The 27,553-nt window shown below is 35.8% G+C and overlaps 2 protein-coding genes across 2 annotated transcripts in view; one reads left to right on the forward strand and one right to left on the reverse strand.

Moving 5' to 3' along the window:
* Positions 1 to 8,573: 8,573 nt before the first annotated feature.
* Positions 8,574 to 18,516, reverse strand: LOC113227434 (phenoloxidase-activating enzyme-like). The gene is made up of 5 exons (XM_026460357.1): positions 18,369 to 18,516; positions 14,087 to 14,249; positions 12,937 to 13,154; positions 12,003 to 12,157; positions 8,574 to 9,958 (listed from the first exon to the last, which is right to left on the reverse strand). Exons 1-5 carry the CDS (start codon positions 18,427 to 18,429, stop codon positions 9,701 to 9,703), a joined length of 855 nt encoding a protein of 284 aa, XP_026316142.1. The 5' UTR covers positions 18,430 to 18,516; the 3' UTR covers positions 8,574 to 9,700.
* Positions 18,517 to 24,799: 6,283 nt separating this feature from the next.
* The window catches only part of LOC113227388 (structural maintenance of chromosomes protein 5), a 29,906-nt gene continuing 27,152 nt past the window's right edge, over positions 24,800 to 27,553 (forward strand). Inside the window, exons 1-3 of the mRNA XM_026460281.1 lie at positions 24,800 to 24,897; positions 24,982 to 25,123; positions 27,473 to 27,551. Of these exons, the coding sequence (XP_026316066.1) occupies positions 24,827 to 24,897; positions 24,982 to 25,123; positions 27,473 to 27,551 (292 nt within the window). The 5' untranslated portion in view covers positions 24,800 to 24,826. The remainder of the gene's footprint in view (positions 24,898 to 24,981; positions 25,124 to 27,472; positions 27,552 to 27,553) is intronic.

Genomic DNA, 27,553 nt, shown 5'->3' on the forward strand with positions numbered 1-27,553 from the left:
AAAGTATATTTATAGGCGAGCATTTGTTTAAATAGTGATAGAAAATGAGCTGTTTTTGATAAATTATCTGGTCGACTAAGATTTCTTGGAATTAAAGGACAATGGCAAACTCCCATATAAATTTTTGTTGTCATAATTTGCATGAGTCTGTTTATGAAACATAATAATATGTGAAAATATAGAGTGGAAATTCCAGAACAAATTTTGTTCTGGGTTTACTATTCTGAGAAGTCAGGAAATAAAGATATACCAGTTTGAACTTTTGGAGGTTATGTGCTAAGTAATTAGAATAAAATATGTTCGGTGTATAATCATACACCAAAATAAACTACAGAAGCGCTAAACAGAGTTAATAGAAGCTGAATGGTGTCGTGGTTTTGTGACGTGACGAAAGTTCAGAGGAAATTATTTTGTATACTGGTGTGGTCAAAAGGCATGAAGTTGAGTCATAACAAAAAACTGAGTTAATTAAAAATTAAACATACCACATTGGGTAAATTTCACTTTCCGAATTTCAATGGCACTTTTTGAGTGATTTTTGTAAAACCCTTTTTTCTTTTGGTTTTAAGGTCTTAAACGTACAAATAAGTTCAAACAATGTCAATAATTATAAAATCACAGAATTATTTAAGTTAAATACAACAAAAAACGATATTTTAGGTCACACGAATGAGATTGCAGTAACACGAATGTTTTTCTCATAAACATAAATGAGAAAGACGGCACAGTAATGAGAAATTATGATTACAACACACATTTTATCGTTCACAAAAGAACATTTAACATGTAGCAAATATTTTAATATAATTCTTGTTTCAAAATCCTTCTCATCCGTGTCAGACCATCTATCTATCTATCTATATGTAATTAATAAATAAATCTAAATAAGTACTTTGTTAATGTCACATAAACTCTGTTGTACATCAATATATCATCATCACCACCATCAACATCATCATCATGATCACCATTATCATCAGCATCAGTACCATTCACATCATCATCACAATCATCGTCATCATCACTACAATCATCATCGTCATCACCACCACCATCATCATCGCCATCACCGTCATCACTACCACTATCACCATCTAATTGTTATATTTCAAGTAAATGTTTGGCTTAAAGTAACTATTTGACTTAAAAGTAGATAAGAATGAGAGCGACAATAATGATATTTGGATACATTTTTAATTGTCAAATGTGTAAAATATGCTGGACCGTTATAAAAGTGCATGGATTTCAAAGTTTCCTTTGTCTAATTTATGTACAATAAAGTTTACACATTACTCCCTTTTTAAATAGGTATAATATATTAAATATGAAAAATAGATATACTCTAAAACTTAATAGTCTGGTACACACCTTGAGGATCTCGTCTACCCCGGAATATCTAGCCCGTAAACTTAACTGGAGTGACTCGTCACACAGTGGTAATGTCAAATCGCAACGGTACCCTCACATACGTGTATTAGTCATTCCTCGTTTAGCAGTCTTCAGGGGCAGTTTTCGATTTGCAGCAAGTAAGTGCTGGAATGACCTGCCACCTCCAGTAAAAAATGCCAGTACGCTATATTCATTCAAAAAAATGTGTTTTATATGGCTCCTGTCTGTACAGAAATCTAGTAGCAATTGGTCTATTATTAAAACTTGTAGCAACACTAAATAAATAAACTTTTTTAACTTTGTTGGTTTTATAATATCTGTAGTTTTGTAAATTATTATGACTTTTATAGTTTTTAAGTGCAACACAGACAGCCTCTATGTTTCATTAGTTATGTAAGTAGTAACCGAGTGTCATTACTACATTATACATTAAATATTCAGTAGTATTTATTTGTTTAGTTACCGATTAGTTAAAAACCTTAAGTATAAATTAAATATTTAGTGCTCCGTTTGCCGGTCGGTTGTAGCAAGCGAATAGATATAGTTTTAGGTGTAGACTGAAAATCAGCAATGCTGAGTCTTCAACCTTTTTATTCACATTTCTGATTTAGTTGTCGCTGTTTTTTTATTTGTACTAGTTTTATGTGTATTTTGTGGATAAATAAATGTCTTTTTATTTTATTTTATTTTATTTATAAAACTATTACTTAATATTTATTTAGATAGATTGCTTTACATGAATGAGAACGATTTAGTCACTAGCGCTGAAATTGGTATTTAAATCGATTTTTTGCTAAAACGGAGATGCACAGGTTACTTCACTGTGTACACTCCAATGCGACAGGAGCCCCTTCTCACGTGTGCGAAGGTGAAGGTGATGCTGTATGAACTTTTGTTATTAGGAGGCTCTTAGTTAAATTGACGCTAATGATAAGAAAAATTAAAACACATTTTGTATTCCCGAGAAAACATGTTTGTTTATAATAAATTGGAAAGTTACGGAATGTATTCGATGTGTAAGTTATTAGAGTTTATCCTCGATGGGAAATATTGCGATTTCCACGAGTGTTTAATCTTTTTTCTTCTTTTCTTAAAATTAGGGCGACGTTTCCAAGTCGCCCACTTTTTAAATTTTTATTTACTATTGTGACGTAGTAAAATAGTCTTTTTATGTGTAACACAGACTAAGTAAGCAAGCAATCATATTAAATAAATAATGCTTAACATTCATGTAATAACATAAAAGTTATTGAAAGGGACACTTTTTTGGAGGTTATCTGAAAACGACCCATGTATGATTTTATTTCCAGACTTTTATTTTATTTTTTTATTTGAATTTATTTTGTTCAAACTTATAATGAAGACATTTGAAGACGCTAACGAATGTTAACTATAATTTTGCCATTGTTCTTTATGGCAGTGTGATGTGAAAAGGAAAACGGATAATCTTCTAAAGTCCATATTTTAGCAAGGCGGAACTAACACGAATGATTATAACTATTATAAGATTTTAGCATAAAAATAGTTAAGGAGAAGACACAAGCAAGTGCCCAACGACACAATAAGCTGCTGTGAGCACATATCGATCGCTGATGAGAGCCCCTCCGCAACAAATTTGGTCTTGTCCATCTGGTACTCAAGTAAGGCTATCCAAGGGTGTTGGTCTATATTTGTTACTTCGCCGCCTGAAATATATAGACTCTTACTATATTAAAAGTTGAGGCTTTTGGCACTGCGTTATACTTTTATATAAATTAGAACTACATGTCACATGGTGTGTAAAAACGAAGACGGAGACGAAGCGGGGAGGGATAATACGAGGGTTCATGGACATGAAGCTTTTTCTGACAGGCTTAATGCGATTTTGCGTTAATAATAGTGTAGTGATTCCCTAATGAAGCCGCTTGTTAGACTCGAGGGTTGTACGTGTGAGCGTTGAAGCTTGTACTTCTTGTTGTTTCTCATATTATTATAAAAAGAAACTGACATCGCTCTTCATTGATAAATGTTATTATACTATTAATGATTATATTCAAATTTTTAACTTATATCTGACATGAATTATATTTTTTTGATAGAAATTTATTTTGTCATTTTAAGGGAATTACTATTATATTAATATTTCTATACCGTTTACTGGCAAAATATATTAAACTTATTAAATTTTGTAACATGTGCTTTTATTGTGCCATATTTACAAGAAATAAATGATATTTTATTCTATTCTCATCGAAATTTTTGTAAATTGCAAGTAAAACTTTAACGTCCTCGGTCCGTACACCCTTATCAAAGTAGTCTTTATGATCTTTTTTCCATAAATAGGATATGTCTATCAAGTACAACAAAACTTCTTTTTCTTTACTGAACGACATGGCTGCATAAACTCGAGGGCTTGAGCTTAAGAGGCCAAGTTATCGAGTTGACGAAATTCTCTAGCTCAGCTGGTATAGAGCAATGTACGGTACAGCGTGGTTATGGATTCAAGTAAAAAAATTCTTTGTATTAATAATTATAACTAACTAGTGGAGTTATTCCACAAAAATCTCAATAATACATTCGATCAAAAAGTGACATCAACGTCAGCTTGAGATGACCGTAAAGTTAGAGGCTATGCGTGCGGTGACAAGGTTTCTAAAATTTGTCACTAGATTTCACATAACCAAAAACTAGTCCAAAGATCTAAACTAGTCCAAAAACACAGGAGAATTTCGTCAACTCGATAACTTGACCTGTAGCTGTGTTGGTTAGAGCAGCGCTACAGTACAGCGTGGTCATGGGTTCAAGCCCATCGGGTCGAACAAATTGTCTTTGTGTTCGAGCTTTCTGTTAATAATTATACTTTATTGTTAAAGAGGCATTACCAAATTTTAAAAAAGCTAGTATGTAATTATTTTAAGAAAAACGACAAACAGCATAATAACTTACTTCCTTCTACAATGCAAAGATACTAGTTCACCAAAGCTGATATTAAATGAATTCATTTTAAATTTCGACATGATACAACAACTAAATTTGGAATTTCATTTTTTTTTAATTTGTTTTCTTGTACGTCCACCAGGGGTGGCCGAGATTTGATGACCTCTTCCAAAGCTAAATGTCCTGGTCATGTAGAGAATATATTAGCATTAAATCATTTCAGTATTTTTATACAATTGATCATGTAGGAGGAAAACGATAAAAATTATTAGATTTTAAGAAAAAAAATATATATATATTTTTGGTTTTTTTTTGGCTTTGTAAAACCTACGTAGGAGGAAAACGATTAATTAAAAATATAAGGTTTTAAGAAAAAATAGATAATTAGGTACTTAGATGTAACAGGTTTGCGTTAAGTGTGTGTTATAGTCATTTTTGTAATGTCGAACGCTAGATTTTTTAGAACGCTAGATAAATTAAACATAAAAAATAAAAATAAAATTAAAGTGTATCTTCGGTGACTGACTTGACATTGCCAAAATCCTTCAAGAGAGGCCAGAAACTTAAAGATAGAATAGAATAGAAATTCGTGTCGTATAAATGTGTCCCACGGCTTATTACATGAAATTTATTGTTATTTATAGGCTTAGAATAATAACGCATAGAAACCTAGTCCGCACACGCTAAGTGAGGCAAATTGAAGCGCGCCCAAAGGGCCTACACGAGCGGGCGGGCCTTCAGTGCTCAAGGTCGACTTGCACCGCGAACAGCTCAAGAATTTTAGCTAAAAATGACGAAATGTGCGGTAAATGAGTATAAAAATACGTCAGACAAACATAAAATAGATACTAACATCACATTCCACAACGAAGTAACGCGTTTCAATTTGTATTTTTATATAAATATTCACTAAAACCGAAAATTAACCTACTACTAAAACTAGCCTACATGAATTTGATTTTTGCCTCACTTGTGACAGTTCGTTTGATATGAAACTATCATTCTATGCGTTATTATTCTAAGTTTATAGGTAAAACTCACCTTGCCGTGCAATTCCCGTTCCATTTTGTGTAGGTCAAAACAATTTAGTTTTTCGTAAATCGAACTGCATGGAACCTGGCTAGTTCTTTATGAGCTTATAGTAGGCCCCCTGGTCTCAAACTAGGAAATTTTTATTAGTAACACACTTGCGGAATAGTCCGGTAGACTAGAAATAATTTAGAAAACTTCATTGTGTTCAACCTTTGTATTAATAATTATAACAAACTGGAGGAGTAGGTGTGTAATGAAACATATAACAACAGTAGTAAATCTACTACTATCTACTACAATCGTACAACAAGTGCATAAAACGCGTCATTTTACCCGAGACGAGTAGGTATATGGATACTTAAGTCGAGGGTAAAATGGGTTTTATGAACGAGTTAAGTAAAGACGAGAAAATTAAACAGCAATATTACAAATAAAATATTTAATTCAAATTGAATGTAAAATTACAACGATTAGACATATTTAATGTGATGCTTTTTTATTTTATGAACTAGAGCATAAAATTCTATTTTATGCACTAGAGCCATTGACTTACAAATAAATGGACGACGGGTCTAATACAAAAACCACGAAAAAAATGTCCCAAGTCAACCTATTTAAACGTAGTGACATGTCAAGGAATATGAAAAAGCTAAAACGATGAATTTAAATTGTAATGTCATCGCAGTACTGACTAATTTTGCTTGCTTCGCCGTCAGTCGAACAAACGAAGACTAGAGCGTGAATGACGCTCTGTATACGATTTTAACGCCCTATAAGTTCGGACACTTTAGCGCGGACCCGACGTCCATATAATTGTAAGTCAATGACGAGAGCTTAGAATAAAGGACGAGAGCATAAAATTCTACTTTATGCAGCCTACACTAATAAATACGAACTTTAAGAGCATGAGAAGTGAAAATAATATATATATTTCCACTTGGTATGACAACATTTGATATAATTTATAATTTCAAGTGCAAATATATTCTTTTCGAACGGCAAATAATAAAAAAAACACCAGACAGAATAAAAAGATACAAGGTCGCCAAAGCCGATATTGAAAGAAATTAATTCATTTTAAATTTCGAAAAGACACAACAAATATATTTCGGATTTCGAAATCATTAATTTATCTTGTTTTTGTTCGCTAGAGATGGTGGCCAATCGAGCTTGGTGCTTTCTACCAATGTCCGGGCAACCTCGCCAAATATGTATGTGTACACAGTACGTGTATGCAGTAAATCATCTTGTTTTTTTTAATGCAAATTAACGTATCGACTGGTATTTGATTTGTTTTTGGAGCGTGTTTAGGAGGTAAATACCACAGATATAGAAAAAAAAGGGGAGATAGGGTATGGGGGCGTGGTTCGTGTCGCCTCGAAATGGTCAAAATGAACATATCGAGGTGACACGCCTACAAACATCTCTCGTAAAACGTGAAAATGCCAAGTTGCAGCGATACACCTCGTAAAAATTGGAGTGAAAACAAAAATTTTAAAACCAGTGAGATAACATTCCACCGGCTATATGCATTTTTAGTTACTATTTCTATTATTATTAAATCTTTTTGTCTCCATAGAAATTTCTAGACTCAAATATAGTGATGTTCATTTACGAAGACTGATGTTTATCGACAATAAATTTTTACTGAAATATTTGAATTTCTTACTATGATTTTAGTAATTAAAGTCCCTAAAATATCAAAGCGAAAAGCATTCACGTTAAATTGATTTCTTTTATTTTATTATTATTATTATTATTACTAAACATTTTATTTCGACTAACTTTAACACAACTCATATTTCGGACAACCGTTTCAATTTCATGTCAATTTGGATGTTGCTGTTGCTTGAAGAAAAATTTATGTGTTTTAGATATTTAAATTCCATTATACTCGTAGATTAGACCGCGAAGTTAGTGGGAGTTAATTGCAAGTCGCGCGATTAATAGAGAACTCACCCTGCGTACAAGCGCACCACATTGCACCTGAACCGACCGCCAAAGTGTGCGGGCGGCGACGGCCGCCAAGCGTGCAGGTCATCGCGTCCTGCGCGATTGTATTAGTATCCTGCCGCGGCAACCGCGAACATCCGTCACCACTACAGGCGTAAAACGCGCCGTGAAATGTGCTACTAATTTTACATACTTAACTGTTACATTCTACAGATGCCGCGGTCCCGCGGCAGACGCGGGTAAAAACCGCTCCGTGAGTTCTTAGTGTAACGAAAAATGCGTTTCAGCGCTACCTAACGTGTAATAGTTAGCTATTATATACTAGTAGTATTTTTACTAAAACGGTAAATATATGATTCAACCATTCACCTATTGGTGAATGGCTGAACCAAGATGAAAAAAATACTGAAATATTGTAATATAACTCTTGTTCAAGTGATTGTAAGTTTAATTTTAAAATTGTTTTACGTCGTTTTCACGTTTTAAGCCCTACCCAATCAAAATCTTTAATTTGTGATAGTAGATAATAGAGCGTAAAGTTTGAATTGCACACAAGCTAAAAAGTGGGCGCATCGGCACCCGATCTTGCATAGCGTCATTACATATCCCCCTTTTTTTCTATATCTATGGTAAATACTGAAATTGTAAGGAAAAAAAGATTTTCGTGTTATAGTCATTCATTACGGTTCCTTTGTTTATAATATTTGTCTACTCATTTTTGTAATGTCGAACGGAAGAGTTTGTTTCGTTTTCTACCCATCCATATTTCAAGTTGATTTTTGTAATAAATTTATTGTTTATTGAATGACGTATTACACATATGAATAACTAAAGACTAATTATGCGAATAAATGTAAAATGTAACTCATATACCTAAACTAGGAAAATCCTGTATTTCAGGAAAAAATACTAATTATACAGGTGAATATACGATTAAATTATGAACAAAAAAAATAATTATACAATAAAATGCAAATCATGTACCTATACGCTTAAATGAGACAACATTTATTTTGGGATAATTAATAAATTCTCTGTATCGTCGTAGGACATATAAAAAGCTAGTTAAAAAATAATTAAAAATATGATCACAAAGCATGCGTCTATAGGGAGAAAATTTATAAAGGGCTTGTGGGAAGAATGTGCTTTTGTCAATAAGTACCTTGGTACGGTATCGTACACGGGACCTCAGAGATGGCGACACTATGAAAATAGGTATGCAAAAAATGTACCTAGGTACAGAAAACGTATCAATGAATAACACAACATTGGTATGTCATTATATTTTATTAATCTCAAGTCGTCTCAAAAGCTTACATATCAAAATACAAGACACAAAATTCAGTATTACCCAGCACCATAGTTTGTGTTGTTGCCATAGATCACCATTACTTTTTTCAATTTACTCTCATTAACATAGTTTAGAGTGACACAACGAAAAAATTATTTGAGAAAAAACAACAGACTATGATACAGCATGTGGAAATGGTTTCTTTACATGTCTGTGGTTTCTTGTTTAAAAAACTTATCTGTATACTTAATAATACAAAATGTAAATAGTAAAAAAAGTAAACAGGAAACAAAACACACAAAATATTAAGTACTAACTACAAATAGGAGTGCAACGAAAAGAAATTTCAACAAAATTACATTAAATTCTTGCTTTTGACTAATTCTACAATAAGAAATTGAAATTACTGCACGTAACAATATTCATTATTGTGGTTTCTTTTTGACATTTCTCTACGGTGACATAGACATTTTGTTTCTTAAGCGAGAATCGGTCTTGATAGCTTTTTAGAGAGACGAATCGAAATTCCGTCTTTTTTATTTATTTTTTTATATGATGCCCAGTAATGGTACAAACAAGTGGTACGTCTGGTAGTAAGCGACACGCCTGTGTAATACGACAAATAATAATAATAATAATCTTTATTTTTCTCTATACAAAGGGTACAAAGTTTTATAATGTAATTTATATGAAAATGCTTAAGTATTAGAGTACCTTTGCAAGAGACTGGAGTCTATCCTAGGAACTAACCTGTGTGACAGATCTCCAGGCTCTCACCCAGCCTGATAAAATCGTGTTGAAAAAGCAGTTGCAATGTAAATAAATTACAAACATCAAGTTTTACAAATATTGTAAGCTATTACAGAAAATGAAAATATAATAATACTCATAAAATGATGATATGGATGGTGGCGTAAGTACAACTAATGATCTAAACCCATGTTAGGATTGAGATAACAAGTTGTTGTTCTCCAAATAGTTCGTAAATTGTCTGTTAATAAATCAAAGTGTCATTGTATTCCACTAAGCAAGTTTTGCTTAATAAAGTGAAACTGTAAAAATTCCAAAATAATCGTAGTCAGGACAGTTTAAATTTAGTTAAATCTCAATATTAAAATTTTAAGACTTAATAGTCTCACGGATCCAAGAATTATAATCGTACACCTTGGTATAAACATAAGGCACATTCTCCTTTCTACACATACCAAAGCTGACAATACCCACAATTTCAAAGACCTTGCTTCCGTCAGGTTTAGAATTCTCCCACACGAGAGGACCTCCTCCGTCTCCAATGCAGGAGTACTTGCCTTCCTTACCTCCAGCGCATATTTGACCCTGCCAGAGTTCGGCTTTATTATTGTATGCGGTTTGGCATTCCTGTAATTTATAGAGAAAGGTTTATAATATGGCGATGTCGTCGATAGCAAGTTAAAATTTATGTGGTTTGGTGGAAATAATACCACGGTATGTTCTTTAAAGAAATTTTTTGGACATATGCGATTTTTATGCATACATAAGTTCACGTGATGTTCGCATTATGTCGTGACGACAGATAGTCGTGCAGTTTAAAGTGTCGTGGCTTGTATATTTAAATAAAGTTGTTCACACATAGAACAACAAGATTAACTGTCGTTCACGACTTTTTTGACGTTTCGAAGACAGATTGTCGTGACAGTGGGAAGAACTAAAACGACAATCATCAGACAATAAATAAAACGTCACAATAAAAATGTGACGACAGATAATCGGAGCTATAATAGGAGGAGATAAACGACAAGGCAACTGCCGTGAACCGATAAATTGTTGTCACGGTCTAGTAAGAATAGCTAGACACGACAGTCATTCAAACATAAAATAAACGTCCACAACACAATTATGTAGTCGTGATATGGAAACAGGCTAAACGCAACACTCATCCAAAGATAAATAAAACGTTACGACATATTGGGAACGCGCCCTAACTGTAAGTTCAAACTAGATTAATGAAACTTTATGAACTTCGGGTCACCAATTCAGGTGCTCTTCCTTGGTAGTTCAGTAGCTGCAGGTAGGTTTCAGTGAAACGCTGATAATGCGAGTTGGAACTGGTTTCATTCAGAATGCATTTTTTTTTAAGGACACTGCAGTTGGCCGCTGATGGCCTTGACTACGCCACCGGATTAAAGGGCGAGCTGAAGGGTCATAACCCGTAAATAGATTTAAACTAAGTAGCGGGGCTGAGGGCGCCCAAGTGGGCACGGACCTTGCTCAGGGCACTACTGGACACTTCCGCCAGAAGAGCGTGCTACAGGGGAGAATATACCAGCGTACGTGCTGAGATGAGGTACGACCTCGACGGCGACGATGGTTGGTGCGTGATGTTCCCTGAGGGGGTCGTAGTTGGATGCAGCCACCACGAGGAGGTTGAGGTGGTGAGGAGCAGAGTCGAAGTATTTCCTCGATGCCTGTTTCATGAATTGGGCTAATGTGGGGAGCCGTAAATCTATACGGAGGTTAGCATTGCGCGGATGCAGGTTGTGTACAATCTCTCCTTATTATGAATGGAGAATTTGCTCAGCTTATTGAGAAAGGGGTGGAGTCGGCTCATAACAAAGTGGGCGCGATCGCGGACGGTTTTCACGTGTGCTTTGATTGACAGTTTCCTATCGAGCGTAACTCGTACCTATTTGATCGTGTCCACCCAAGGGATTAGGCGGCCAAAGGGCGAGATCGGGGCGAGGTTTTGTACCCTACGACTGGATAGGTTACTTCGCCACACTTTTGTCGGGATTGACTTCAGAGACGCTTTCATACGAGCTTTGTTGTGACATACCGATCCTATTTCACCCCTAGTGGGTATACTAAGTAAAGTTTTCTTAATGGCTAATACTTATACGGAAGCTCGTAAGGCATATCTTTTTCATCGCCTCTTGGCAATATAGGTACTGTGTACGATATTTCAGTTGTTTAGGCTTTAAGCGTACCTAACTCATATCTCGTTGGGGGACGTGTTGTATACGGAAAGTCGGAAAGAAGTATCCGTAACCCGATCGCAGTACAATTTCCAGATGTATTGACTATGGAAGACGTCTTTCTTTACTTCTAAATATTGTGTATCTTAACAATTATGGTTTTTATGGTACACTCTTTGAAGTCAGCGCGATGGATCCAGCTTCAAAATTGTGTAAAAGTTCCAAGACCATTGTGTCTCTTCACTCCATTATTTAGACAATGCGTCTAATCAGTCCGAGAACTGCAGTCGAAATGAACAACACTAGTCCGACCACGCAGCACCGAACGATAACTTGTAAGCAGCAGGAACATTCGCGACGATAGCCGACAATCGTTGGATACCTGCGTGTATCGTGTCCATCGTGTCATTGAGCGAAGCTTCTGACGACAGACGCAATATGTAATATACAATTCTTAAATCAATACTCACAGATAGTGGCACAAACGGCAGTTTCACGGCCACCTTCACGTCACTAGGTTTATCACGAGAATAGGCAGTGGCCCAACCGGCCTCAATCAGCTGCAGGCCGGAAGGCGGTGATAAAGTTATGTCGGATGTAGGTAGGCTGATTGGACGGATAAAATCTGAAACGAGGATAATTTAAATTTTTTATAATTAAAACAACGCTCGAACACTTTCATCAAACACAAAAATTTATTTCGATCCGGCTGGAATCGATCCAAAGTCTCCCAGCAAACCGTGGCAGACGCTACACCAACTAAGCTACGGAACGAACCAACAGACCTCGCGAATTTTTCGATGTGCTAGTTGCAGATCTTTTTTTTTGGTTTTTAATGATTTTTTTGCCGTAGTACCATCTGTGAGAAATCTATCAAAGTTTTTCTTCACTCAGCGAGGTACCTTTACAGCTACCAGCCGCTGACTATAGATATGACTTTAATGATATAATTTATGAAATTATGAAATATGATTTGGGTCACAGCACTGTTATACGAGTAGATATACTGCAGCAGCAGAGATATCTCAGTTGATGCACGTGCGTAAACAAAATTTTGAATTTCAGTTATCAGCATGAACCTGCATGTTAATTACTTTTTAAGTTGTATAATATTTGTGTTTATAATTGAATACAAATATATTTATACTTCACATTTATTACATCGTGTCATAAAAGAAAGCTAGTTTCTGCAGTGACCCGGCCGGGGATCGAATCCGGAACCTATGAGATGGCGGCGTTGTCATGAAAACCGGTGTGCATGCCATTCGACCATGGAGGTCAAACAATACTCGTTTTGAAGATAAAGGAAAACATTGGATCGATTTATATTCAATTTGCCTGCCACATTGATGAGTACTTCAAACAGGTTATGAGCTGGATACACTGTTATTGTTGTTAGCTTACCGGTGTAAGGCGCCGATTTACTCATACGTATCAAAGCAATATCATGTTTCCTAGTCTTCGTATCTTCAGGGTTGTACTCCGGATGTGCGATGATTTTTTCAATAGGTATTACGATAGCGCCATCATTACAATCAGAAGCGCCTTCGTCGGTGGATGTTACACAGTCTGGCTGGTCTACCTCGTTTGATTTGTCATATTCGCCTAGACGCACATTGCGGCTAGAATAAAGCAGGTTATGCACTTTATGATATTAGCACAAATATTAGCTACAAACGTTCAATAAGAGATTAGTTAGTAATTGGTTAAATTAATAGGCTATACCTAAATAAAGATTTTGTTTAATTGTGTACATATAACACACAATTTAATAAACTAAGATCAGAGGATTAAAAACAGAAAAAATGTATTCGGATTCTTGTAAATATAAAGCAAGTAGAAAACTGTAAACCGTACTTCCAAAAATTTAATATACTAACATTGCTAGGTATATACAGGGCCTAGAGCACGTCAAGCTTTACACTTAAGACTTAAATCCAACTCTATGCTTACGATAAGAACGGTCCAAAGTACAAAGTGTCAAGCTTGATGTGCTCTTGACTGTACATATTGGAAGTGTGCAAATTTATAAAAAAATACCCTAATTTTTATAATAAAGTAGGAGACGTCCTCGACACCACATTCCGCTAAATAAAAATAACTTAATACAAGCGATGTCTACATTGAAGATACATAGTTCCGGACCTCTTATGCCAATAAAAAATTATAATAAACTCCCAGAATATTTAAAATTAGAATCAAACGTAAACAAATTCATAAATGTATTGAAAACACTATTAATTTCTAAAAGTTATTACGATGTGGACGAGTATTTCCAAGATAAATTCCCCTCTCCCTCTTTATGTTGCGATGCCTGACACGGTGCACGTGTTTTTAGTGCATAAGTACCTATATTCATTTAGTACGTCTCTTTCCGTCGAGTCACCGCCGCGGAATCTCATGATTAAGGACCACGAATTGGCTCGAAACATGTCGTGCAAAAATTCAACTTAAATACGTGAGTTATCCGTTATTTTTAGTTAACATGTCTGAGTCTCGCGGTGGTTTTCTATCTATAACTTATCTAAGTTTTATTATAAAAAGTGTCACTTACGGAGGCGAAATTTTTGTTATTGGGCCAACAACACAATATGTAGCTGTGAGCACATATCGATCGCTGATGAGACTCCCTCCGCAAGAAAGTGAGACAGTGTTGTCCTTAGGGTACTCGATCAGGACCAACCAAGGATATTCGTCTATATTTGTTTTATCGCCGTCTAAAATACATACGTAGATACGTCAAATTAGATAATTTATCTATCTACTGCACTGCAGATTGTTAATAGAGACCAATAATACACAGGGCGCACTATAAGTTTCCGGAACTAACCACTTACATAAACAATATTTAAAAAATATTTAGAACATTTGAAAATTGAACTCTTTGGCTGTAGAATACAGTTTGTTTCATCTGACTGTCACTTGTTTTTACACTGTGGCGTCATTTTAGAAATTGATTGTCTACATCACCATGCATTTAACTCATGAAAATTTTCGAAGTATGATTTCCTACGTCTTTAAGCATCTTTAAGTGAAATTTAACAGCTCAGCGGAGATTCGCTCAGCTTCAAACTGCTTTTGGCGATGAAGCACCATGCAAGACGACTATTTATAGCTGGTTTGCAGAATTCAAACGCGGTCGTGTGAATCTCAATGACGAATTTCGTGATGGTCGCCCGTCCACTGCTGTGAACAACAAAAACATCGATGCTGTGCGCCGTATGATCAAAACCGACAGGCATGTGACATATCATAAGATTCGGGCATCTTTAGGCATAGTCATGAGTCAAATACAATCAATACTACACAAACATTTGGGGTGTGAAGAAGCTGTGCTCTCGGTGGATCCCACACAATTTGACTGAGGCTCAAAAAACGGATCGCGTCACTTGGTGCAATGCCATGCTTACCATATTCAACGAAAGGGCGTCAAATTTGGTGTGGGACATAGTAACAGGTGACGAAACATGGATTTACAGTTACGATCCCAAAACAAAGCAGCAATCGAGCGTATGGGTCTTTCGAGATGAGCCGAAACCAACCAAAGTGGCGCGCGTGCATTGTGTCTCTAAGTGGATGATTGCTTCTTTTTTTTAATAAAACTGGACACGTGGCTACTGTTGCATTGGAGAATCGTTGTACCGTGAATGCAGCAGCGCTGCAGCCGCGCGGCGGCCGCGTGGTGGCCGCGCGACTGTCACTTTTCATACAATTCTAGACGCGCTGCAGCAGCGCGACAGTCGCGCGGCTAACAGCAGCTAATTTGAACGCGCCCTAACACTAACGGAGAATATTTTGAGAAACAATAAATTCATTTCTGACCATTTATAGTATTTTTTCTTATTCATTCTGGAAACGTATAGTGCGCCTCACGTAGCTCCCTTTTCACAGTCACTCTATCGCGCGTGATCAGGAACGTACAGGTTAGCGCTATGGAAAATCTGCACGCGCAATCAATTTACCTGTTTGAATTTTTTTAAGCTAGCGTTCTTTCGTGCGCGATTGGTCGTGGTACAGGACAGACCACTTGAAATTGTCGCGTACTGGATTGCGGTCTTTCCCTTGTCCTTCCAACGTCTTTACACGCGCGCTCAATTATTGCTGTATCTCGCGCGATAAAGTGGATAGTGTATGTGTAAAGATCGCTATTAATAATAATAATAATAATCGTTGTTACGGACGGCCGTACGCGCCTGGCCGGTCAGAGCTAGAGTCCAGAGCAGAATGATTAATTCAAGAGCTCTGATTGGCCGAGCGGCGTAGCGACCCATTGATAGGACCAGTACGATGTGGGAGACACCGTACTGGTATAAATATAAGCGATTATTGTCATTCGATTCAATCACTTTTTGTAATCACTCTTAGAAACACTTGTTGTCTTGTTTTGTAAGTCAGATTGACATTTACATGAATATATACAGTCCACTTCAAATTAAGGAGTTTCATTGATATCCAAGGAAGAATAAAGCAGGAGTTCAGTTTTGGCTGAATTCACCACAATCGTCTTTATGCCTCTTTACAAACGTTTTCCACTAAGGTAATAGTCTTATGGCTAACTTACAAAGAGAAATTGTAACTGAAAAACCTTTGTAAGAGACAGGAGTCCTTACTGGGTATAAACCTGTATCACACATCACCTCCGGACACAACAATTGTAGAGAGCAAAGTATTTTAAATTTAAGTTAACTCATAAGAATTTCATGACGTTAATGTATTCTAATACAATAATTATGTTTTAATGTAAAATATGGTATAAGCTGAGAGTGACATAGTATATAAAACATTTTCATATATATGATTTTCGTTTTTTTTTATTTTAACTCGCAACTGGCAAAAATCATTTGAAGAGATCAACCACACAAAATTGCCTGGTCTCAAACCAGGGGATTCCCTCCGAGATACCTACTACCCACTCAAACCAGAAACAATGAAGTTTTCCACATTATTTAGTTCATTTTTACAAATTGCCGTACCGGGAATCGAACCCGGACCTTTATGTCCAGTGCCTACAGTGTAAACCGTTGGACCACTTAGATCGTCACATTATGCGCCCAGTCGCATGAGGAGCAAGTTGTCGCGCGACCGCCCAGTTACCACGCCTTCGTGTACATTAATGGCGAGTCTGAATTCTATATAATAGGCAACAACATTTAAATTCCTCTGAATTAAACAACAAGCCAGACAACGCCCGCGTGGCCGGGACGCTCATTTAAGTTAAAACGTAAAAGCTAAATAAATAAAGCCTATTTTGCCGCGTAGATCGCCGACTATCTTGAATGTTACACAAACAAAATAATTGAGCAATTCATTGACTTACAAATAAATGGACGACGGGTCTAATACAAAAACCACGAAAAAAATGTCCCAAGTCAACCTATTTAGACGTAGTGATATGTAAAGGAATATGAAAAAGCTAAAACGTTGAATTGAAATTGTAATGTCATCGCAGTACTGTCTAATTTTGCTTGCTTCGCTGTCAGTCGAACAAACGAAGACTAAAGCGTGAATGACGCTCTGTATACGATTTTAACGCCCTATAAGTTCGGACACTTTTTAGCGCGGACCCGACGTCCATATAATTGTAAGTCAATGGAGCAATAGTTCATTATATTCACAGTACACGCTGATATATTGCACAAGCCGGGAAGTAAGGGATTGCCGGACGAGTATGAGTTACCTAGAGGTTGTATTATACGAGTCAGGCAACCCCTGTATCCGCCGAGGTGTATGTAGTGCTTTTCTCAAACAATGCGAGGAAATAATAAATGACTAAATAATGGAAGAGAATGTATAAAATAGTATTCAAAAGTAAAACAAATCTACCATGACAAATTTTGCTTTTTGTTTTAAATTAAGCAAAGTACACTACAGTACATTATTGCTTTTTCGCTCTTCCAACTAGAACTAATTTTCACGAAGAAAATATAAACAAATACGAAAAAAATAAAATTAACAGAATGAACTTCAAAGTATGTACTTTCGTTTATTTTACCGATTTTTTTAAGTACCCCGTGCAAATACATTCGTGCACCATAATTAAATGCAAAATAAGTAATCCATAGACCATATTTCTTCTAATTTTTGCAATTACAGAACCTGATGATAATGAGCAGTTAGCTGTAGGACAGTTTTTCTTTAGCTGGTTTACATAGCTACTTTGTTAGAGATATATTTAGTAACTCGTGTAACTGGGCGCTTACAGTGGGTAATGGATTTTGTAAACTTGTTTTGCCGGCCTAGACAGGCTCCATAAATAACAAACTTTGGGATTTTTTATTTTTTATTTTTTTGAAAGCAATTTTTTTATTTTTTTATTTGTAGCACGACATACTTACTTACATAAGTCAGGTTCTAGTTCAAGCAAGGAGGTTACTTAAGTTCGAAATTAAAACATTAAACATAAATTTTATTGCAATTCAGACACATACTATTTAAATACTTGTTATTAAGAATGTATTATAATTGATTTTAATTATTTTCTGTACAAAAATGTGTTTGCTTTTTACAACATTTTAGTTCGAATCTATTGAAGAATTAAAAAAAAAACATTTGCCAAATCAGCAATTGTTGTGTTGTGAACCATTTTATATTGTATTTATTGCCTCGCAAATGTGTCATTGTATGTAACATGGACGGTAAAAAATTAGAAAACTCGAGTTATTAGAGCCCTCAAACACAGCCTTTGACTTCGGGCTTCTAATAGACCCTCATTAATAATTTCTTATTTTACCGTGCTTCACACACAATGTACTATAACTAAAAGTAATAAATAAATTATAGAATACGTATATGACCATAATTTCGAATAAAAAGGGTAAAATGAATTTTTAACTTACATCCTTCTACAACGCAAAGATACGAAGTCACCAAACCCGATATTAACAGAAACCAATTCATTTTAAATTTCGAATAAGTTTGAAATGTTTAAATCTATTTTTCAAAATTTGGGTTTTGCAATGTGTCCGCTGAAGATGGCAGTCAAAGGGACATTAAAGGTTTCTGCCAATATTATCCGGTAAAGCAGCCTTATTAACATTGAACGGCCGTTAAATAAACGTTAGCTGTAAATCATTTCGTTTTATGCGTTTAATGATCTTAACGACTGGACCTCGTATTTAAACAAGTATGCGTAGGAGGTAGTGCTTGCTCCCGGGAATTCCCGGTTCCGAAATACCGGGAAATTCCGGTACTGCCCAGGAGCAACCAGTCTCGGTATTCGCGGCACTCCCGGTTATAGCAAGGAAATACCTACCTAATGAGCTATGAAAAATATCGGCCGTTGGCAACTTTGCACGGGCGCACGTTACTGCCATTTTAGGCTCGAAACACAAAACTGCGAATCGGCTCGATGCGAATTGCTGCGATGCGATTTCGTGCGGCAAAGCGTCTCATTGCCACGGTTTGGGTGATCCTTCGACGATCGTCAACGGCACTAAACGTATTTTTTAAACTAGGCAGCGACAAATTAACATCACAAGAATTTGCGAATTGCTCCGCATGGCGCATTCCTGCGATGTTAATCTTCTTTATGTTTTTTTCCTATATTTGATTATCAATAACACCAGTGCAATACTCTTTTTACGATCCATGTCGCTATCTAGTTATATCTAACAAAATACGTCCAGTACGGTTGACAATCGTCAAAAGATTGGTTACCTGAACCGTGGCAGTGAGATGCCTTGCCGCACGAAATCTATACAACCTCACATAAAAACAGTCTATACAACGTCAAATGGCTTTGGTAATTTCCGCATAACAATGATAGTGTCGAATCAACCACATTGGAAAAAATATATAGCAAAATTGAGGGTATACATTGATAACTGTATGAAAACACGATTCCTAAAAACTTTCACAATAGAAAGAAAACACAAACTTGACTCGAAATTTTACAAGAAAACCGCTGTATTCATCAGGGAATTTACTATAGAATACGTATATTTTTCAAATTGCTTTAATTTACGAAAGCGAAGTGCGTCGCTACTCAGTCGCATGCGTGGCAGCACAAACAGCATCCTGAACACATTGACAGATAGATGGGAGTCCCCAATGTTGTGGCGGTGGATGCGTTTGCACACCGCTAGCGATTCACTGCTCTAACATTGGCTGGGCAGTTATCCTCCCGCCTATTAAACAAATTATTATTTAATTATTATTAGTATGTCTTTATCTTTATTTTTATGTTAAAACTAACACTAGCTTAAGTACTTTTTTATTAACAAATATTATGGATCACGTTGTCTGAGAATAAAATGATTATTATTATTATTTAATTTGGTTTGTAAAAAAATAATTCTGAAATAAAGCCAGTGTCCCTGTCGCTGGCTGGACCCAAGCAAAATGAACCGTATTAGTAACGGGAAAAACTTGGATTCGAGCTGAGGTAGTATCGATTCTTAAACAATGTGATTTCGCGATATTTGTTTTATATTAAATTTAATAGCAATTATTCTCAAATAAACATTTTTGAATAAAAACCTTTAGTTTGATCAGAGAATGAAGTTTTTCTTTATTATTCATGGTATTAATATAACGTAAATTGTTGACTAGGTACGGATACATTTTAAGCTTTTCAAGAAGTACCGGTAATATCGAAAGCACCGTTACCGGCAATCAAAATTTTAGGAACCGGACCGGTTCTGCAAGCTCTAGAAGAATACCTATTAAAAATATTATTTTACCATATTATGAAGTAATCGCCTATTTTTTCTCACATAGACAAGGAAAAAATAGCCGATTACGTAATATGGTGTAACAGGTTTGAGTTGTGTTTATTAGGATTCCTTTCTTTATATTGTACATTGTGTTTTTACAATAACTAACTGAAAATTCGAAATTATTGACGAATTATAGGTACATACATTGTCCCAATTGAAAATAGTTAAACTTTTTTCATTTATATATAAGTAAGTAAGGTGGCAGTACTTCCCGAGACGAGCTCTTTAACGAGGAGCACTCACACCCACAAAAAAATATTTAAAAAATCGGAGTCATTTTTGTTTTGTGATATAAGCATTAAAAAAAACAAATGTTGAATAATGTTGAAAATGTACGCCCTGTTCACCATTTTGAAGTACCTACTACAATTACAAATTTGCTAATTTTGCTATTCTAGTTTTTGTAACGGTAACCCAAATAGCCCAGTTAATGAACACAATGCCAAAGAAAGCCCGAATTGCTAAAGTTTCAGCACAAAAAATGTTGTATTTAATTTTTTTCTTTAAATTTTTAGAAGATTTTTTTTAAGGTAACCTTGACACCCCATGCTGTTTAAAAATGTACCCAGATTACCATGGCAACTTCTTACTAAAGTTGGTGCAACTAATCAAGATTCTAAAATGGTATAAAACCTTCTGCGTCATGCTTCTTGGAAAAAATAATCTTGGTTTTTCTAAAAATAAGCCAATTTAAAAAGGTTACCTTTTCTATGTGAAAATGACTTCCAGTGCCTCTAAGGTTAATTATTTATTAGGTTTTGATATCCATGTAGTCGAAGTTAGACTAACTGATAAAAATGGTAAGTATGATTGAATGAGGCAAACAGTCTCAAAATTCCACATTTCATTTCAAGCCTCTTGCCACGGTTGTCAATTGAATCCAAGGTGGCCAGTTGGTATGTAGCAGAGCCATCCTAAAGGTGGCAGCAGGACTCCATACATGACCGGATTTGCGCTTGGTACAGCTGAAGCAACTGTCCCGGTGTGAAGTAACGCCTCATTCTGGGAAGGATCCCAAGGTTCCTCGCTGCATGTTTGGCCATGGATTCAACGTATCTGCCAAAGTACAAATTGGACGCCAGGTCCATTCCAAGTACCTGGAAACAGTCGGCTATCAGTATGGATATATCCCGAAAATTCGGAATCAGCTCAAATCGACTCCGTTTTGTGGATAATAGACACGCCTGCGTTTGGTAGCGTTAAATTCTCTCTCTCTCAATCGGAGACTGCCTTGAGTGTCGAATCACTGAGGAGGTCGTTGTCTTCAAGGTACGACAAGAGACGGTTGTTGAGTACACGTTCCATAGACTTGCAGAGTATGGAAGTGACTGAGATAGGTCTATAGTTGACAGAGTCAGCTCTGCTTCCCTTTTTCGGCACAGGTTGCACGTTTGCAAGCTTCCACGACCTGGGAATTACACCAGTGTCAAGTGAGAGGCGGTACAGGCGTAGGGATGTGAGAACAGGAGACAACTCAGGAGTACAGTTACGTATGACTAGTGCTGGAATTCCATCTGGCACGCTAGCTTTATTCAAGTCCAGAGTTCTAAGTACCTCTTTTTGGTGTATGCGAATTGGCGCCATAGTGCAGCCAGCCTGAGGTAAGATGAGATCCAGACGTGAACTTTTTGCAAAGAGTGAGGCAAAAAGTTTTGCCTTGTCACCTGCAGTATAGGCCAGCGTGCTGTCCGGCCTCAGCAGAGGTAACACTTAGAATAATAACGCATAGAAACCTAGTCCGCACACGCTAAGTGAGGCAAATTGAAGCGCGCCCAATGGGCCTACACGAGCGGGCGGGCCTTCAGTGCTCAAGGTCAACTTGCACTGAAAACAGATCAAGAATTTTAGCTAAAAATGACGAAATGTGCGGTAAATGAGTGTAAAAATACGTCAGACAAACATAAAATAGATACTAACATCACATTCCACAAGGAAGTAACGCGTTTCAACTTGTATTTTTATATAAATATTCACTAAAACCGAAAATTAACCTACTACTAAAAATGCCTACATGAATTTGATTTTTGCCTCACTTGTGACAGTTCGTTTGATATGAAACTATCAGTCTATGCGTTATTATTCTAAGAGGTGACATAGATGAATAGGCGACAAAAGTTAGTTAGTGACTTTATATTTGAAGATGTTTTGTATAAAAAATTAATTTGTCAATTTCCGGCGTCACCATTTTCACTACGCATACGCAATATAGAAGCGTGCGCGTGCGTACGATCGGAGCGCCTGACAAACTGATAAAAATTTGATTTACTATAGAACATACGTTATTTTATTTTTTCCTTTGAAAAAGTATTTGTATATTGGTTTTTGTAAAAACAAACACCGATATACAAATTCGTTTTAGGATCGCGCTCTCGCCGCTGAAACGCCGCCGCCGCCGGTTAGTCTATTATCGGCGCTCATGTCTACTTGCTGCCCCGTCTCACTTTTACACCCTGTCCATTATTTGTAATAATTATTATAAATTTGTATAACAAACGCATTATTGCTTTTAATTTTGTTTTCTGAAGAGTTGCGGACTGAATTATAATACAAAGACAACAAAACAATATTAATCTCTTCAGAAGATATATAAGGCATGAACATTATATTAGAAATTTGAGTTAGACGTGTTTAGACTCAACCCAAAAATAGTACGGGAAAATGATTTACATAAATACAACAAAATAATAAATTGTGGTATAATAACGTTATAAAGGAACGTTTATATTTATTTTAGAATGGCAACATTTTTATAGCGACGTGCACTCGCAATAATGTTAATCGAAAATGTTTAGAATTAACTGTAATAATTTATTAATTGGATGTTTTTAGTTAAACAAAAAGGGTCCATTGCACAGCCAGTCACTTTTGAGATATGGCAGTTGGAAGTGTTTCTCAATCTTGTTTTATTTTCAAAACTTATAACGTCATGTAACTCCTGAGATATTTATTTCTGTTTAAATGTTGGATTTTTTTGCTGACCTAAGAGGTTAGACTTTAGGAACGTTTTGGTACGTACATAATACTCATTTTTTGATAAATTTGTGGATTGGATCCTTTTTGCATAACTACGTCCAATTATGGACGATATAAGAACTAAATTGATTTAAATTTTTGCTAAATTAGTTATAGGCTAATTATTTATCTTAACTTTATAATTTTATAATCTATATGGTTTCCCGTGAAATACTAATTATTTAACACAGAATAGCTTCTTTAAACAAACATTTAATTAGTTCTGCAACGTTAATTGAGTGGTGGTGTGCATAAATAGAGTAATGTAACACCTAAGGATCGATTAAAAATCATTGATACATTGCACCTTTTTATGCCGTCAGGCGCAGGCGCAATCTATTTATTTGTGAACTTATGGGAAACATTAATTACCTACGATATTTACTCATCAAGTAATTAGAATTTTAGGCACTGACAGATTCGTATAGTTGTTTTTATCGATTTTTTATCGAAATTTACAAAAAGATTTTATTACATCACTAATCTGTCAAACTCAAGCCGAAAACATTATTGCCAATTTATGGAAAATTCTCCGTTGCCCCGAAAATTGCGGGGAATTTCAACTCGATTGGGGAATTTGAGGGGGTTTGCGGTATCTGAGGAAAATGCAAGGATTCTAACTTTTTATAATTTAATTTAATCCATCGATTGTTGATGATTCTCTAGTTTGATGGTTACTGATAAAAATACTATGATGAACGACATCGATATATTTTTCAACATCGCACATGCCTCGCTTAAACATATAGAATTAATTATTCGGTAGGATCAGAGCACTTCTTTCTAGTAGCAGTAGATCTCCTTGTGAAGGAGTTGGTCCAGGGAAGTACTGCCACCTTACCTATTTCTACTTTACCTATTTCTGCTGCCAAGCAGTCATGTCACCTTTACTTTGTTCCGATCTTGAAGGGTAAGGGTCCTGGTGAAATTACAGGCACATGAGACTTGTCAACTTACGTCTCAGGGTCACGGGCACAGTGGCAGTGCCCCTCAGATGTTTGCGATTTAAAATTCTGAGTGGCACTGCTTGTGTTATGGACAGGCGTGTAACTTACTATCAGGCGCACGAGTTGTTAGTCCTGTCACTTGACATTATATAAAAAAAACTTGGTTATATGAATTATAAAATTATCAGTCGTGCACTAAATGCGCGACACTTCCTCCCGTTTAGGCCGGTCCTCGGTGTACAGAAAAACGAAAGCAATTGCTGAACAAAGCCGAGCAGTTGATACTTCCACATCACAACTTATCACTCGTCAACTTTGAATTTTGAGTTTGTTAAACCTTTGTTACATTTTTAAGTGATGTATTTATAGCATTTACAGAGGACTCGAGATATTGCGAGGAATTTGTGGGGAATATGAGAACTTTGCTCATCATAAATTTGGGGATTTTGAACAATTGTTATTGGCAACTCTGGTTGAAAAAAGAATTGTAAACTCAAACCTTTGACTTGACGCAAACGCTTTTTTCCGCGAACGTGATGTCTGTGTTATTTTTAAAGATGTTTCTTACAATTTTAATTATTAACTAACTAATTGCCGGATGCTATGTGCAGTTAAAATATGTCTGAAGTCGTGAATACTGGGGGCATTAGGCCCGGCAGTATTTATAGGATTTCGCTTGAAAACTTTGTGTGAGTAATTTGGTTCCGCGCCTTTTTAATATTCCATGTTTTGTCAATATTTTTGTTGATTATAAACTTTATTTCGCGTTCTAGGACATATAAGCAAGTGGAATTGTACCCTGGGCCGTCGTTAAATATGATAATTGGACCGAACGGTACGGGAAAATCTACTTTTGTTTGTGCAATCATTCTTGGACTTTGCGGGAAGACGAGCGTTATTGGCAGGGCTAAAAAGGTTCGTTTCAAATTGTGTTTTGTGTATCTGAGTATTGTTTATATTTCTTGAAATTGTACAGTCATTTGAACAGACTGAGTAAGGTGAGTTGGGTAGTGTAAGGTGAGCTCAAACAGTAAGGACCCTATCTTTCCATAATTAGGTAGCGTGTAGCACAATGAGTTAGAATGAGCACCTACTCAATATATGTGTTTATTGAATAGTGTTTTTCTTCACCATTCACTAGAACTTAAATTTGAAACTGTTCATCGCTTGTTGTATCTTGTCGATTGTGTTTTGTTTATCTTATCTCTGACATTTATCTTTGAGTATGTAGAGTGCATGCCTTACACAATATTTTAATTAGCACCTCTAATTTTTGTAAGGGCAAATTGATGCCTATTAAATCTCTTGTATCTATAAAATCAACTTTGTAACCTAACAATGCTGCCGTCCACTAACTAAAATGCAGCTAAGTAACAAAATATTTTTTTGAGATATTACAAAAAATCATAACCTAGTTTTAGAATATTAAAATTGTTTAATATTATTTCAGCTATGCATCGTAAGCGTAAGTTCCGATAAGTCAAATATGTTAACTAATTTTAACTGTTGTTAACCCTTAATTGGCCGCGTGGAGTGTTTCACACACCATTGCAGGTTTCCAGACTCGTAAGTTTTTTAAAATTTTAACTTACAGCTTCAGGCGTACGTGACGCTCCTTGCGACCCTTTGTGTAGACAAAATTCCGTAAGGTAAGTAAATATATTGTTTTATTAGTATGTATTTAAATGATGGAGGTGGACAAAAATATGTTGTAGTGACATTTATAGAACAAATATATTGGCATTCTAAAGATTATGTTGTAATGTGGTTGTGGTGTGGCTTTTTTGTTTTGAGGTGGCTGTATAATGCCACATGATTTGACTGTTTAAGAGATTGTACAGCAATTGAAAAACAAAGAAGAAGAAGCTATTGATAGGGAGAACATCATGAAGTCATTGCGAAGTGACCACGACTGTGCATAAGAACAAAGCGAAACCAAAAACAAAGGTATTCACACACCACATCAACTATAACAAAAAACGACACAAGAGACTTAAAAGTGAAGATCCTGAATCGGCATTTAGAGCAGTTCGGTCGCCTTCATATAAGCAATGCCATGTATGTCCTAGAATCAAGGACCGAAAACCAAGACGGAATGTTCGAGAGGTTTAAAATATCTGTGTAATGTTCACATAATTCTAGTCTGCTAAAATTGTGATGAAGAAAATAAGCTTTTACGAATGTTGTTGTTTTTTTTTTATTAATAATATGTTTTATCAGTCAGAATGACATTTATTAGGAAATAAGTATGTTCAAGTACTGTCATTAATTAAAATTAAAAAGTCTGATTTCGCGTGTATTTTGTATTTCATTTTACGATTCTACCTTGGGGTGTTGCACACTCCACACAACCACCAATTCCTTAACTTTTTAGCATGACTAATTAAGGGTTAAAAGAGAATTTTGTGCTTGATCTTTTTCTAATATTTGACCATTTGTCACTTATTTGGACGGCAGAATGTCGGTAAATACTGAGTATAAATGATCTTTCATGTTCACTTTGGAGTAGATGGAGTGAAAATATAGACAAGTGAAAAACAACCAAATTATAAACATATACTTTTTATTACTATAACTATATTTACGTGAAATAACAATATAGCGATTAGCTGAACTCTTTGAGTAAATGTAAATAAAATAAAAATGTAAATAACTCATTTTTAACAAAATTGACTTTTATGCTTTTTCTTCCCTGAGGTATCAATGTTTTGTTTCATATCTAAGCTCCCAATTACACTCAAGTTTCCAGTATTACAGCAGTGTAACTACATCTGTGCACTGCTGTTTTGCTGTCCTGTTTTTAACAAGGTCTGTAACATTTAGATCTCATTGTGCTAGCCAATGCTACCCTGAGGGTCGAGCAGGTGGGGTTCCGCCACAGTGTCAATTCATTTGTGGTGAGAGTACCAACTCAACATCTCTCGACCTTCATGAAGGATGAGTTTTCGCCAAAGGGTGTCATGTACCGACGTTTCCGAGGCCAGCTATCGGGCACCCAATACGTGGCAGACAATACGTGGGTTAATTAGTATAGCATTGCCCAACCTGCTATATATTTATATTTATATATTTATAGTGGTCACATTGTGTGGTCCTAATGTGTACTAAATCAATGGACATGAATGAATGGCATGTGTTTTGGAATAGGCATTTTTCATATAAATGTGTACTATCACCAGTCACATTACCATTAACATCCAGTTAAGTTTATGGCCAAGCATACGAGTATGTCTATTATATATTAAAAAAAAATCTTTCTTCCAGATTTCAGAATACATTCGCAGCGGTTGCCAACAATCAACAATAGAAATAGAGCTTTACCAACAACCGGGTCAACAAAATGTG

Source organism: Hyposmocoma kahamanoa, unplaced genomic scaffold, assembly GCF_003589595.1.
Source record: "Hyposmocoma kahamanoa isolate Upper Pololo Valley unplaced genomic scaffold, ASM358959v1 210, whole genome shotgun sequence".
Taxonomy (NCBI): domain Eukaryota; kingdom Metazoa; phylum Arthropoda; class Insecta; order Lepidoptera; family Cosmopterigidae; genus Hyposmocoma; species Hyposmocoma kahamanoa.

Coding starts and splice junctions, on each gene's coding strand:
- LOC113227434 (XM_026460357.1), bottom strand. CDS start 18,429: ATGAATTGGTTTCTGTTAATATCGGGTTTGGTGACTTCGTATCTTTGC. Junction 14,250..18,368: donor TCTTTGCGTTGTAGAAGGAT/GTAAGTTAAAAA, acceptor TATGTATTTTAG/ACGGCGATAAAACAAATATA. Junction 13,155..14,086: donor ATAACAAAAATTTCGCCTCC/GTAAGTGACACT, acceptor GCTTTATTCTAG/CCGCAATGTGCGTCTAGGCG.